This window comes from Nerophis lumbriciformis, linkage group LG18 (genome assembly GCF_033978685.3).
Source record: "Nerophis lumbriciformis linkage group LG18, RoL_Nlum_v2.1, whole genome shotgun sequence".
Taxonomy (NCBI): Eukaryota; Metazoa; Chordata; class Actinopteri; order Syngnathiformes; family Syngnathidae; genus Nerophis; species Nerophis lumbriciformis.
The window spans coordinates 17574916-17588129 of NC_084565.2; the positions used below are offsets into that span (position 1 = coordinate 17574916).

General features: G+C 40.4%; 1 protein-coding gene across 1 annotated transcript; it reads left to right on the forward strand.

The window, feature by feature from the left end:
* The first annotated feature begins 4574 nt into the window (after window positions 1-4574).
* LOC133618048 (BEN domain-containing protein 6-like) lies at window positions 4575-8546 on the forward strand. Its single transcript, XM_072915149.1, has 6 exons — window positions 4575-4612; window positions 4997-5071; window positions 5466-5580; window positions 6331-6614; window positions 7268-7478; window positions 8362-8546. The coding sequence occupies exons 3-6, from the start codon at window positions 5502-5504 to the stop codon at window positions 8490-8492; spliced, it is 705 nt and encodes a 234-aa protein (XP_072771250.1). The 5' UTR covers window positions 4575-4612; window positions 4997-5071; window positions 5466-5501; the 3' UTR covers window positions 8493-8546.
* The last annotated feature ends 4668 nt before the right edge of the window (window positions 8547-13214 follow it).

Consider the following 13214-nt stretch of genomic DNA (forward strand, 5'->3'; position numbering starts at 1 on the left):
ATAATGCCTGAAGACATGTATATACATGGCAAATTTTAGACATAATGCATGTTTGGTTTTGGAGTTAAGTTTATATATCTTTCATACATAGTATGACAGTTATACAGTCATATTGAGTAAAAAAAACAATATTGTGTCTTTACAAACCTTACAAAATATTTTTTTCCCAGTAAAACTCACAAAGATACATTTCTCCAAGCATTATTAGCCACTTTGCATGTGTGATTTAGGAGTTATGTTTAAAAAACTGTCAGATTGAAAGTGGTAGTTTTACCGTCATTATGAGTAAAACCTATATTTTGTATTTGCAATTTTTACAAAAAAAAACTGATTCTAGTTAAACTCACATGGATTCATTATTACATGCATTTTTAGACATAATGCATGTTTGGTTTTGGAGTTTTGTTTCTATATTGAAGCGGTATAGCTCGGTTGGTAGAGCGGCCGTGCCAGCAACTTGAGGGTTCGATCCCCGCTTCCGCCATCCTAGTCACTGCTGTTGTGTCCTTGGGCAAGACACTTTACCCACCTGCTCCCAGTGCCACCCACACTGGTTTAAATGTAACTTAGTATTGGGTTTCACTATGTAAAGCGCTTTGAAATAAAAATATAATTCACTTCACTTCATATAACTTTCATATTTGACACAATTTATACTGTCATATTGAGTAAAAAAAACTAACTTGCATCTTTACAAACCTTACAAAAAAATTCATTATTCTATCAATCAATCAATCAATCTTTATTTATATAGCCCTAAATCACAAGTGTCTCAAAGGGCTGCACAAGCCACAACGACATCCTCGGTACAAAGCCCACATAAGGGCAAGGAAAAACTCACCCCAGTGGGACGTCGATGTGAATGACTATGAGAAACCTTGGAGAGGACCGCATATGGGTAACCCCCCCCCTAGGGGAGACCGAATGCAATGGATGTCGAGTGGGTCTGACATAATATTGTGAGAGTCCAGTCCATAGTGGATCCAACATAATAGTAAGAGTCCAGTCCATAGTGGGGCCAGCAGGACACCATCCCGAGCGGAGACGGGTCAGCAGCGCAGAGATGTTCCCAGCCGATGCACAGGCGAGCGGTCCACCCCGGGTCCCGACTCTGGACAGCCAGCACTTCATCCATGGCCACCGGACCTGTGCCCCCCCCCCCCCCCCCCACCCTCAAGGAAAAGGGGAGCAGACGAGAAAAGAAAAGAAACGGCAGATCAACTGGTCTAACAGGGGGGCTATTTAAAGGCTAGAGTATACAAATGAGTTTTAAGATGGGACTTAAATGCTTCTACTGAGGTAGCATCTCTAATTGTTACCGGGAGGGCATTCCATAGTACTGGAGCCCGAATAGAAAACGCTCTATAGCCCGCAGACTTTTTTTTTGGGCTCTGGGAATCACTAATAAGCCGGAGTTCTTTGAACGCAAATTTCTTGCCGGGACATATGGTACAATGCAATCGACAAGATAGGACGGAGCTAGACCGTGTAGTATTTTATACGTAAGTAGTAAAACCTTAAAATCACATCTTAAGTGCACAGGAAGCCAGTGCAGGTGAGCCAGTATAGGCGTAATATGATCAAACTTTCTTTTTCTTGTCAAAAGTCTAGCAGCCGCATTTTGTACCAATTGTAATCTTTTAATGCTAGACATAGGGAGACCCGAAAATAATACGTTACAGTAGTCGAGACGAGACGTAACGAACGCATGAATAATGATCTCAGCGTCGCTAGTGGATAAAATAGAACGAATTTTAGCGATATTGCGGAGATGAAAGAAGGCCGTTTTAGTAACACTTTTAATGTGTAACTCAAAGGAGAGAGTTGGGTCGAAAATAATACCCAGATTCTTTACTGATTCGCCTTGTGTAATTGTTTGGTTGTCAAATGTTAAGGTGGTATTATTAAATAAATGTCGGTGTTTAGCAGGACCGATAATCAGCATTTCCGTTTTCTTGGCGTTGAGTTGCAAGAAGTTAGCGGACATCCATTGTTTAATTTCATTAAGACACGCCTCCAGCAGACTACAATCCGGCGTGTTGGTCAGCATTAGGGGCATGTAGAGTTGGGTGTCATCAGCATAACAATGAAAGCTAACACCGTATTTGCGTATGATGTCGCCTAGCGGCAGCATGTAAATACTAAAGAGTGCAGGGCCAAGAACCGAACCTTGGGGGACTCCGCACGTTACCTTAACATAGTCCGAGGTCACATTATTATGGGAGACGCATTGCATCCTGTCAGTAAGATAAGAGTTAAACCACGACAAAGCTAAGTCTGACATACCAATACGTGTTTTGATACGCTCTAATAAAATATTATGATCGACGGTATCGAAAGCAGCGCTAAGATCAAGAAGCAGCAACATAGATGACGCATCAGAATCCATCGTTAGCAGTAGATCATTAGTCATTTTTGCGAGAGCTGTCTCCGTAGAGTGATTTGCCCTGAAACCGGATTGAAAAGGTTCACAGAGATTGTTAGACACTAAGTGTTCATTTAGCTGCTGTGCGACAATGTTTTCGAGGATTTTCGAAATAAAGGGAAGGTGAGACACCGGTCGGTAGTTTACCATGAGGTCAGGATCAAGGTTAGGTCTTTTGAGCAGAGGATGAATAACCGCTTTCTTGAATGCTAGGGGAACAGTGCCTATAGACATCAGCTTCATGTGCTGGAAGGTCTTTTCACTGTTCTATAGAACTGGGCATTTTATAGAATGTCTAACAGAAATTCTATAGACATTACTTTATCTGCTGAAATGTCTTTAGATTGTTCTATAGAACTGGGCATTCTATAGAATGTCTAACAGAAATTCTATAGACATTATCCTTTATCTGCTGAAAGTTCTATAGATTGTTCCATGGAATAAAATTCTATAAAATGGCAGCAGCGCTATCACCATAGCATTGATTAATCTCATTAAGTTGATTCACCAGACTTCAGCTTGTTTTTTGAACAATGCAGGACGTCTCCCTCAATTATGAAAATGTTAATTTTGTATCATTCAAAATTGTGAGGTGTCATTTCAAGGCGGACACCCAGAACTTCGGCAGAAGATAACTGGGTGAAAGGCTGTAATTTATACAGAATGAACTCCTTGTCGCATATTCCTTGACAGAATTTGAATGCAAATAAAATAAGAACACATATTTTTAAAACCATGTTTTTGTATACAAATCAAATCAAATGTTTATTGCACAATGTGACACATATGCCACAAGGGCAAAAGGCAAAGTACAAGAGAAACAGAAATATAACACATATAACATATACAAGCCACACTTAATACCTGGCAGCACCAGATCGGTCACCCTGGGTTGCAGTCAGAGTGTACCGGACGGCTCCATTTCCGTCTCCTACCAGCAACCACACCCCCAGGGAGACCAATCTCCATGCAGCAGGGCCACTGTCGGGGTGCAGGAGGCCTGGCCCAGTCTGGCCCCTGTCCAAGACAATGGCCCTGCCAGATAGTGGTGATACCAGGATAATAATAACATGTACAAATAACAAGGTGAAACAAGTACATGTATTCGATAAGTATTTTCAAACTATATGATAGGCCTATACAATTGCCTACCATTAGCAATTAAAATGATCACATTTTCATTTTAGGCACAAACAGGAAAGTATCCGAGATCCCTACTGATAGTCAATGGCAGGCTATTGGATATTATTTACATCATACAACAATCCATTCTTAGTAATATATGAAAGTCTGGAATTCACTATAAACATTTGACATTTAGAGATTAATCAATTTTGATCTATTTGTCAAGTTCTTGTGTTGTTGGCAAGGGAACAATAAAGTTCTTCTCATTTCTTTGGTGTCTGAAGCACTTGCGGGCTACATCAACAGGCTGAATACACATGGTTTCATGATTTCTGTTTCCAATAAGGAGAAACCGATTGGAGGATATATTTAGTTTTCTATTACTGTATAATGCCCTGTCATTGGATCGGTCCATTCTGTTTACAAACAACAAAACACTGTCGCTGCAATTACATGCATTGTCACAGGCACACTGACAGAAGAACTTTCCAACAACACACCTTAATATGATGCACATTTTTCCATTTGCCAACTGAACCGTGTCATCAGAATGCCGATTGGACCTTTTGTGATCAACAGAGCACATATATAAAAAATTAATGGAGAATCTACTGTATATTCTGTATGTACACAAAACATTTGGTTCATTTCCATACAATCGATTGAAGGATAAAACCTCGGCCGTATCAAGATTGCGTGTTTTTGCACAACCATATAAATGAACATTATTGATGCAAACAGACTTTTTCCTCACATATCTCCCGGAACACATAAGTCTGTTGAGAAGGGACTCCAAACGCAGATCACACACAGTAAAGTACCTTGCATGTAACCTTGGTAACATGGCTTGCATGAGAAATGTTTTACATATCTGCATTGGAACACACTTCGTACCTCGCACAAGGGTTACAATCTGCCCAATATTGCTTTCAAATCTGAAACATGAATCACCTTACTGGTGATTTGGAATATGGCAGAGGCAAGAGAAACAAACAGCCAAAGTCTTGGTCATCAGACAGCAAGGATGAAAGTGACGAGGAGACTCTATCTGACAGACAGCAGGTACTTTTATTTCAGTGGTGTTGTCGCGATATGACCGAAATAGTGTTGAAAGCGACGTTAAACGTTAATTCACTCACTCACTATTTCAGTGGTGTTTCAACTGTGTGAGGTTTTGTAGGATTCAATCCCATACTTTTGAAGTACCTTGTCAGTTTTTCTTCATCATAAAAGTTAATCAAATCATGTTTCATTGTAGGCTTTAAAGTTATTGAATATTTTGATTCAATTCGACCAACTCAGCGAGAATAATATTCAAGACAAATTGAGGTGTTGACAGACTTTCTGCATGTACTCGAAAATCTATCATTTCTGCAAACATATTTCTTCACTTCAATGGCATATAAAAGAACTGAACACGTTTTCTTGTTAATCTTGATTTTTCAGAAGAAAAAGAGGAAAGTAAGCCGTACAGCTGTGGGATATGATGCTCGGGCACAATTGAAGGCCCAACTTGCTGCTGTGAGTACATGAATAGAATAGAATAAGATTTTATTGGTTAATCAAAGCACCCTCTCGAGGCAAACAATCACAAGTGCCTAGCATTCATTTGAAATCGAAGACGTAAAAATTGCATCCCTGGCAACTGGTTTAAAACACAAGTTTATACTTTTACTTATATGAAAATAACACTACAAATACCTGATGAACAGTGCCTCCTGTGTGAATGGCTTACTGCTACATGTACATGTAGCATATTCAAATTAATGTGCCTACAAGGTTGCTTATACATGTAAAACTTATATGGTGCTGTCAGGGCCGTATCCAGGACAAATTGCTTTCGGAAAACATATGAGCGCCCAAATTAATCATAATACAAATTATTTCATTTGATTTACTATTTTGACATTTTCAGCTGGGAAGAACTTCACCGAAAGATACATGTACAGAAATGGAATCCCTGAAGAAGGAAGTCCTCCAGTTGAGAGAGGAAAACAAATCCCTTCGAGATGCATTGAGGGTTGTTGAAGGTAGGTTTTCTTATTCTAGAAGTATGTTATTGTAATTATCATAGGTTGATGGAAAATATGCTTACATGTCGATGTATGAAATAACTTTCTTATTACTGTATTTTCATCTAACTTTGGCCTACGGGTATTGTCGTCATGTACGGCTGTCCATCCGTCACCGCAATATTTACAGAATCGTTTCATGTACGGAAACCAAACTTGTTACATCTATTTATCTTAGCGTAACAAGAAGCCTATCGAAAATGAGTCGTCTCGGACAATATTTTCCAGAGTTATGCCCCTTTTTTCCAATAAAAATCCATTTATGATTTGGGATAATTTCAGAACTGTTGCATATACAACATCCTAAGTTGTGATGTCCTCCCCTCTAAATAAGGGGAGGCCATATGGTACTTGTTTGTTTGTCTGTCTGTCCATCCGTTTTTGTGTTTTTCTCTTATATTAGCAAGAGTTACGTCCCTTCCTTCTTGATATTTTGTCTCAGCTGGATATCTGATTAATACTTGACCGACAAATATTAAATCTTCGCGTGGTCAGGATGAATTAATATGTATGGTTATATATATTTTTCATCTTTGATTGCTTCCTTACCATGTTTCCCTTGACTTGAACAAGATTCCTATCAAAATACCCTTACATTATGATAGCTGGGGTTAGAGCCGAGCGGTTTGGATATCGCCAGCTTCATGTTATTAATGTATTTATTTTTTTTATTGTGTCTGCATCACAATGTACTTTTTTCTATTAAAGAACTTCCTGGCCTGCTAATGAAGATGGACGACTTATCACGTCAGGCAACAATACTATCAGCTCGACGTCCTGCTGTCGCTCTGCAGATACCGACAACTTCTGCGATTGGCCAATCCGTACCATCAACATTGGTACAGACTACCGAGAGATTGTCAGAGCCACCGTATCCTTCAACGCCAACCAGTCACAGATCTTCGCCAGTGCCATTCAGGTCACCAACTGTGACACCGACACAGGCCCATCTACGGCGGGTGTTTTATTACGAGGTCGATGAGGATGGCCAGGTAAGTGTGTTGTGTGTTATTTTCAGTAAATGTCACAGCACCAAATGGTATTTGGGTTTTTTTAATATTAAACTGAATGAAATGTTACAGCAATAAACGTATGGCCATGAAACAAACAACTGGTATACATGTATGGCAAATTTTGAACCCTGAGTGTTGCATTGAAACTCAAGATGAAAAGCAAAAAATAGATTTTCTTCTATAGGCATATACATTTGGTTGTTTATTGTTGAACATATATTCCCTTTAAGTAACATTTAGAAGTTGGGGTATAATATTAACAGAGGTTAATTTTATGGGAACAACTTCTGTGCGTTTTACACATGACGTTTCTGTACTTGCTCCGAGTATTGTTGTCTGGTCATTCGCTAGACAACAGTACTCAGAGCAAGTACAGAATCGTCATGTGTAAAAACGCCCAGAAGTTGTAACCATAAAATGAACCTCTTTTATAGTTTAAAAGATGTCTGAAACTGACTATTGTTGACCCTAACTGTACATGTATGTATCAATAATCTATACCTGCAAATCAGCTCATAGAGCTGAAATTATCATCAGTAGTAATTCTGTACAGTGGATTGTCAGTTTTATGCTGTATTGTTTACCAGTTGTCTTAAGTTCTTGAACATATTGTGTGCATGTTTTATTGACAGGTTGATTTGGGGTATGGGGTGGCAGTCAATGCCAATAACCTGCAGTATGTTAGCAGATCAGACCAAAAGAAAACCACATATACAGTTTGTGAGGTGGTGTTTACCAGAGAGGAGCTGGCCAACAGCAGCTTGACAGGAAAAAAATCCAATGCTTTTAAGGATAAGCATGAGAAACCAAAACTGGATGACAAGAAAGTGTCTGCTATTATTGGTGAGTATAAGTTAAATCAATCTGATTAAAACCATATCCACATCAGGGAAGTGGATCTGACCCTTTTCCTATCTCCAAGTCGTTCCGTGATCGTTTGGCATGAAGTATAGATATCCATAGCTTCCAGTCGGCTTGGTCCATGAATTGACTGCGAGATGTTCGTTTTGACAGATTTATAGGCATGGGTGGTCACATTAGCTTTGATCTCGTCGGAAACCAACATCAAGTGACAAAGCAAAAACCGCAGCGCACGGATATCTACACGTTTTTCTCGTTTCATATCTTATATCGGCATTCTCCGCCTTACTATTTAACAACTAGCGTCGGGAATTTCCGTGAGTTCTGCTGCAAGTTGAGAAGTGAACGACTTTTAGATAGGGAATGTGTCAGATCCCCTTCCCGATGTGGATATGGTTTCAATCAGATTGAAGTTAAATATTTTTATTAAAATTCTATTAATGCACTTTCGTGATTGTTTGAACGCCATTGGGGACACCCATCAAGTACACAACAAGATTCACAAGAAAGTGAAATCCTGAAAATAATTTGAAAAATATTTCACACACTGAATGGATTCTCTATATAGCTAATGAATAGTGTACATGCACTGTCAGAATTTGATACAGATTTGTTGCAGTTCGTAAAGCCTGGCATGATTGCACCACATATGATTTTGTGTGCGTCAAGCAGTGCAAGTGCCTTACAGCATAGAAACGCGTGATATGCAATGTATGCAGTGTGTTGACTATCCATTGCATTGATTAAATGATAGACATCACTCTCTTTATCGAGCTGAAAAATGCCATAGTGTAACTCATTGCATGACAGCTAGTTTCTTGGTGTCTGCAGACACTAATTCTGGTATATTTTATTGATCTTTCAGATTTTGTGAAGAAGCTCCATCCCTCAAGTGAAGCAAATGTGATAAAGAAAATCATTGGAGTGAAACTGAACATTGCGCAGAAAATGGAAAAAAAGAAGGCCTCAGAAACAAATTCTGCTGGACCTGTCTAGCCGTCTCTAACAGTCGGGGAAGCGCGGTGATCATGTTGATTTATGCTGCTGACATTTATTTATTACGTCAAGATTTGAGTTACATGTATATAATAATATACATATATAATAATATACATATATAATATGACAAGATGGCGGAGCCCTGATGGCAGCGGCTTGCAGACGCTCTTGGAAGTGTAGAGCGATTTGGCAAAAATACCCGTCAATTCTGTCTATTTCATGGCTGGCTCACAGCGTGAACACTTCGTGATCAGATACGACCGACAGACGATTCTGGATGTGGATAGATCGGGCCGTTATAGGCTGAAAGATGCGGGTACTTTCGACCTCCTCGCTAGCATGGGGATTCTTCGCCGGCTACATCCAGCGGCCTCTAAAGCAGCGGAGTTAAGTGCCAGCGAGGACCGTCCACGGAAGACACGTAAGCGGTGTGAGCGGAAGCAGAAGCGGGGATGCCGAGCGGGGCTAACAACAAAGCGAAAGGCTAATCCTCAAAGAAGCGCTAGTCCGGGTGAGAAGTTTGTTAAAATAGAACTAGCCAGCGCCAGGCTGGATAATACCTGCACACATAGCAACTATTTTAGAACAATACACAACTCAAAAAATGTTTTTTCTGTGTCAGAAGTAGACATGCACTCTACTGAGGTGGCAAGTTATGATGTGTTCGGTTTATCACAACATCAAGCAAACAATCGTAAAATTCCCGTCATATCAATTCCTAGATATGGTCGAAATTATTTAAAGTGCACTACACATAATAAACACAACATTATTAATATTGCTACTACGGATAATTTCAACAAAAACTCCTCAAAACAGCCCACTACCTATAATATGGGCTTCTTAAACATAAGATCATTATCTTCCAAAACGCTATTAGTTAATGAGGTCATTAGAGACAATAATCTTGACGTTATTGGTCTCGCCGAGACCTGGCTCAAACCAGACAATTTCTTTGCGCTGGGTGAGGCGTCTCCTCCTGGCTATGCGGGAGCGCATATTGCCCGTCCCATTAAAAGGGGTGGGGGAGTTGCACTCATACACAATAAAAACTTTAATCTTACCCCGAACCTAAATAATAAATATAACTCGTTTGAGATGCTTACTATTAGGTTTGTCACACCGCTGCCTCTCCACCTGGCTGTTATCTACCGCCCCCCAGGACCCAATTCGGACTTCATCAGTGAATTTTCAGAGTTCGTTGCTGATTTAGTGACGCACGCCGACAATATAATCATAATGGGGGACTTTAATATACATATGAATACCCCATCGGACCCTCAGTGCATGGCGCTCCAGACTATAATTGATAGCTGTGGTCTTACACAAATAATAAATGAACCTACGCATCGCAACGGAAATACGATAGATCTAGTGCTGGTCAGGGGTGTCACCACCTCCAAAGTTACGATACTCCCGTATACTAAAGTAATGTCCGATCATTACCTTATAAAATTTGAAGTTCTGACTCATTGTCAACAAACTAATAATAATAACTACTATAGCAGCCGCAACATTAATGCTGCCACAACGATGACTCTTGCTGGCCTACTGCCTTCGGTAATGGCACCATTCCCAAATTATGTCGGCTCTATTGATAACCTCACTAACAACTTTAACGACGCCCTGCGCGACACCATTGATAGTATAGCACCGCTAAAGCTTAAAAGAGCCCCTAAAAGGCGTACCCCATGGTTTACAGAAGAAACTAGAGCCCATAAATTATCATGTAGAAAGCTGGAACGCAAATGGCGCGCTACTAAACTTGAGGTTTTCCATCAAGCATGGAGTGATAGTTTAATAACTTATAAACACATGCTTACCCTAGCTAAAGCTAAATATTACTCAAATCTCATCCACCTCAACAAAAATGACCCGAAATTTTTGTTTAGTACAGTAGCATCGCTAACCCAACAAGGGACTCCTCCCAGTAGCTCCACCCACTCAGCAGATGATTTTATGAATTTCTTTAATAAGAAAATTGAACTCATTAGAAAGGAGATTAAAGACAATGCATCGCAGCTACAACTGGGTTCTATTAACACAGATACGACTGTATCTACGAAGGATACCGCTCTCCAAAATAGTTTCTCTCTCTTTGATGAAATAACACTAGAGGAATTGTTAAGATGTGTCAATGGGACAAAACAAACAACATGTTTACTTGACCCATTTCCTGGGAAACTTATTAAGGAGCTTTTTGTATTATTAGGTCCATCAGTGCTAAATATTATAAACTTATCACTTTCCTCTGGCACTGTTCCACTAGCATTCAAAAAAGCGGTTATTCATCCTTTGCTCAAAAGACCTAACCTCGATCCTGACCTCATGGTAAACTACCGGCCGGTGTCCCACCTTCCGTTTATCTCGAAAATCCTCGAAAACATTGTCGCACGGCAGCTAAATGAACACTTAGTGTCTAACAATCTCTGTGAACCTTTTCAATCCGGTTTCAGGGCAAATCACTCTACGGAGACAGCCCTCGCAAAAATGACTAATGATCTACTGCTAACGATGGATTCTGATGCGTCATCTATGTTGCTGCTTCTTGATCTTAGCGCTGCTTTCGATACCGTCGATCATAACATTTTATTAGAGCGTATCAAAACACGTATTGGTATGTCAGACTTAGCTTTGTCGTGGTTTAACTCTTATCTTACTGACAGGATGCAGTGCGTCTCCCATAACAATGTGACCTCGGACTATGTTAAGGTAACGTGCGGAGTCCCCCAAGGTTCGGTTCTTGGCCCTGCACTCTTTAGTATTTACATGTTGCCGCTAGGCGACATCATACGCAAATACGGTGTTAGCTTTCATTGCTATGCTGATGACACCCAACTCTACATGCCCCTAAAGCTGACCAACACGCCGGATTGTAGTCAGCTGGAGGCGTGTCTTAATGAAATTAAACAATGGATGTCCGCTAACTTCTTGCAACTCAACACTAAGAAAACGGAAATGCTGATTATCGGTCCTGCTAAACACCGACATTTATTTGATAATACCACCTTACATTTGACAACCAAACAATTACACAAAGCGACTCAGTAAAGAATCTGGGTATTATCTTTGACCCAACTCTCTCCTTTGAGTCACACATTAAGAGTGTTACTAAAACGGCCTTCTTTCATCTCCGTAATATCGCTAAAATTTGTTCCATTTTGTCCACTAGCGACGCTGAGATCATTATTCATGCGTTCGTTACGTCTCGTCTCGATTACTGTAACGTATTATTTTCGGGTCTCCCTATGTCTAGCATTAAAAGATTACAGTTGGTACAAAATGCGGCTGCTAGACTTTTGACAAGAACAAGAAAGTTTGATCATATTACGCCTATACTGACTCACCTGCACTGGCTTCCTGTGCACTTAAGATGCGACTTTAAGGTTTTACTACTTACGTATAAAATACTACACGGTCTAGCTCCAGCCTATCTTGCCGATTGTATTGTACCATATGTCCCGGCAAGAAATCTGCGTTCAAAGAACTCCGGCTTATTAGTGATTCCCAGAGCCCAAAAAAAGTCTGCGGGCTGTAGAGCGTTTTCTATTCGGGCTCCAGCACTATGGAATGCCCTCCCGGTAACAGTTAGAGATGCTACCTCAGTAGAAACATTTAAGTCCCATCTCAAAACTCATTTGTATACTCTAGCCTTTGAATAGCCCCCCTTTTTTTTAGACCAGTTGATCTGCCGTTTCTTTTCTTTTCTCCTCTGCTCCCCCCTATCCGTTGTGGAAGGGGAGACACACAGATCCGGTGGCCATGGATGGGGTGCTGGCTGTCCGGGGTCGGGACCCGGGGTGGACCGCTCGCCTGTATATCGGTTGGGAACATCTCTGCGCTGCTGACCCGTCTCCGCTCGGGATGGTTTCCTGCTGACCCCACTGTGGACTGGACTCTTACTGTTATGCTGGATCCACTATGGACTGGACTCTCACAATATTATGTTAGACCCACTCGACATCCATTGCATTCGGTCTCCCTAGAGGGGGGGGTTACCCGCATATGCGGTCCTCTCCAAGGTTTCTCATAGTCATTCACATCGACGTCCCACTGGGGTGAGTTTTTCCTTGCCCTTATGTGGGCTATACCGAGGATGTCGTTGTGGCTTGTGCAGCCCTTTGAGACACTTGTGATTTAGGGCTATATAAATAAACATTGATTGATTGATTGATTGATTGATAAATACAAGTCAACATTCATTCAACTGCAATATTTGTCTTTCTCCATTGCCAGTGTTAGACCACATATTTTGTAGAATGCCTGACCAATCATTTCTACATCATTCTGAACCGTATTCCACAGAAAGCCATTCCATAGGAGCCTGTTCTATAGAACTACTCTTTAGAACTTTCTTCTATAGAACTATTCTTTAGAGGTGATCTATAGAACCATTCTTTAGAACCCTGTTCTATAGAACAATTCTTTAGAACCATGTTCTATAGAACCATTCTTTAGAATCCTGTTCTATAGAACTTCGGTCCTAAAGTTCATTAGAAATTCTATAGAGATATTTTTTAGAAATATCTATAAAAATTCTATAGAACATTTTTTGCAGGGATGAGGGAAGAAGTTTCTATTTTAACTCAGTTACAGACTCAGATTTTGTCCCCACCTGTTCAACATACTTAAATAATATATAATTGTATTCAGTCACGTGACTTCTTCCAGGAAGTGGAACAAGTGGTGGTTAACCAAGCCAAGATGGCTGTTGTGCAG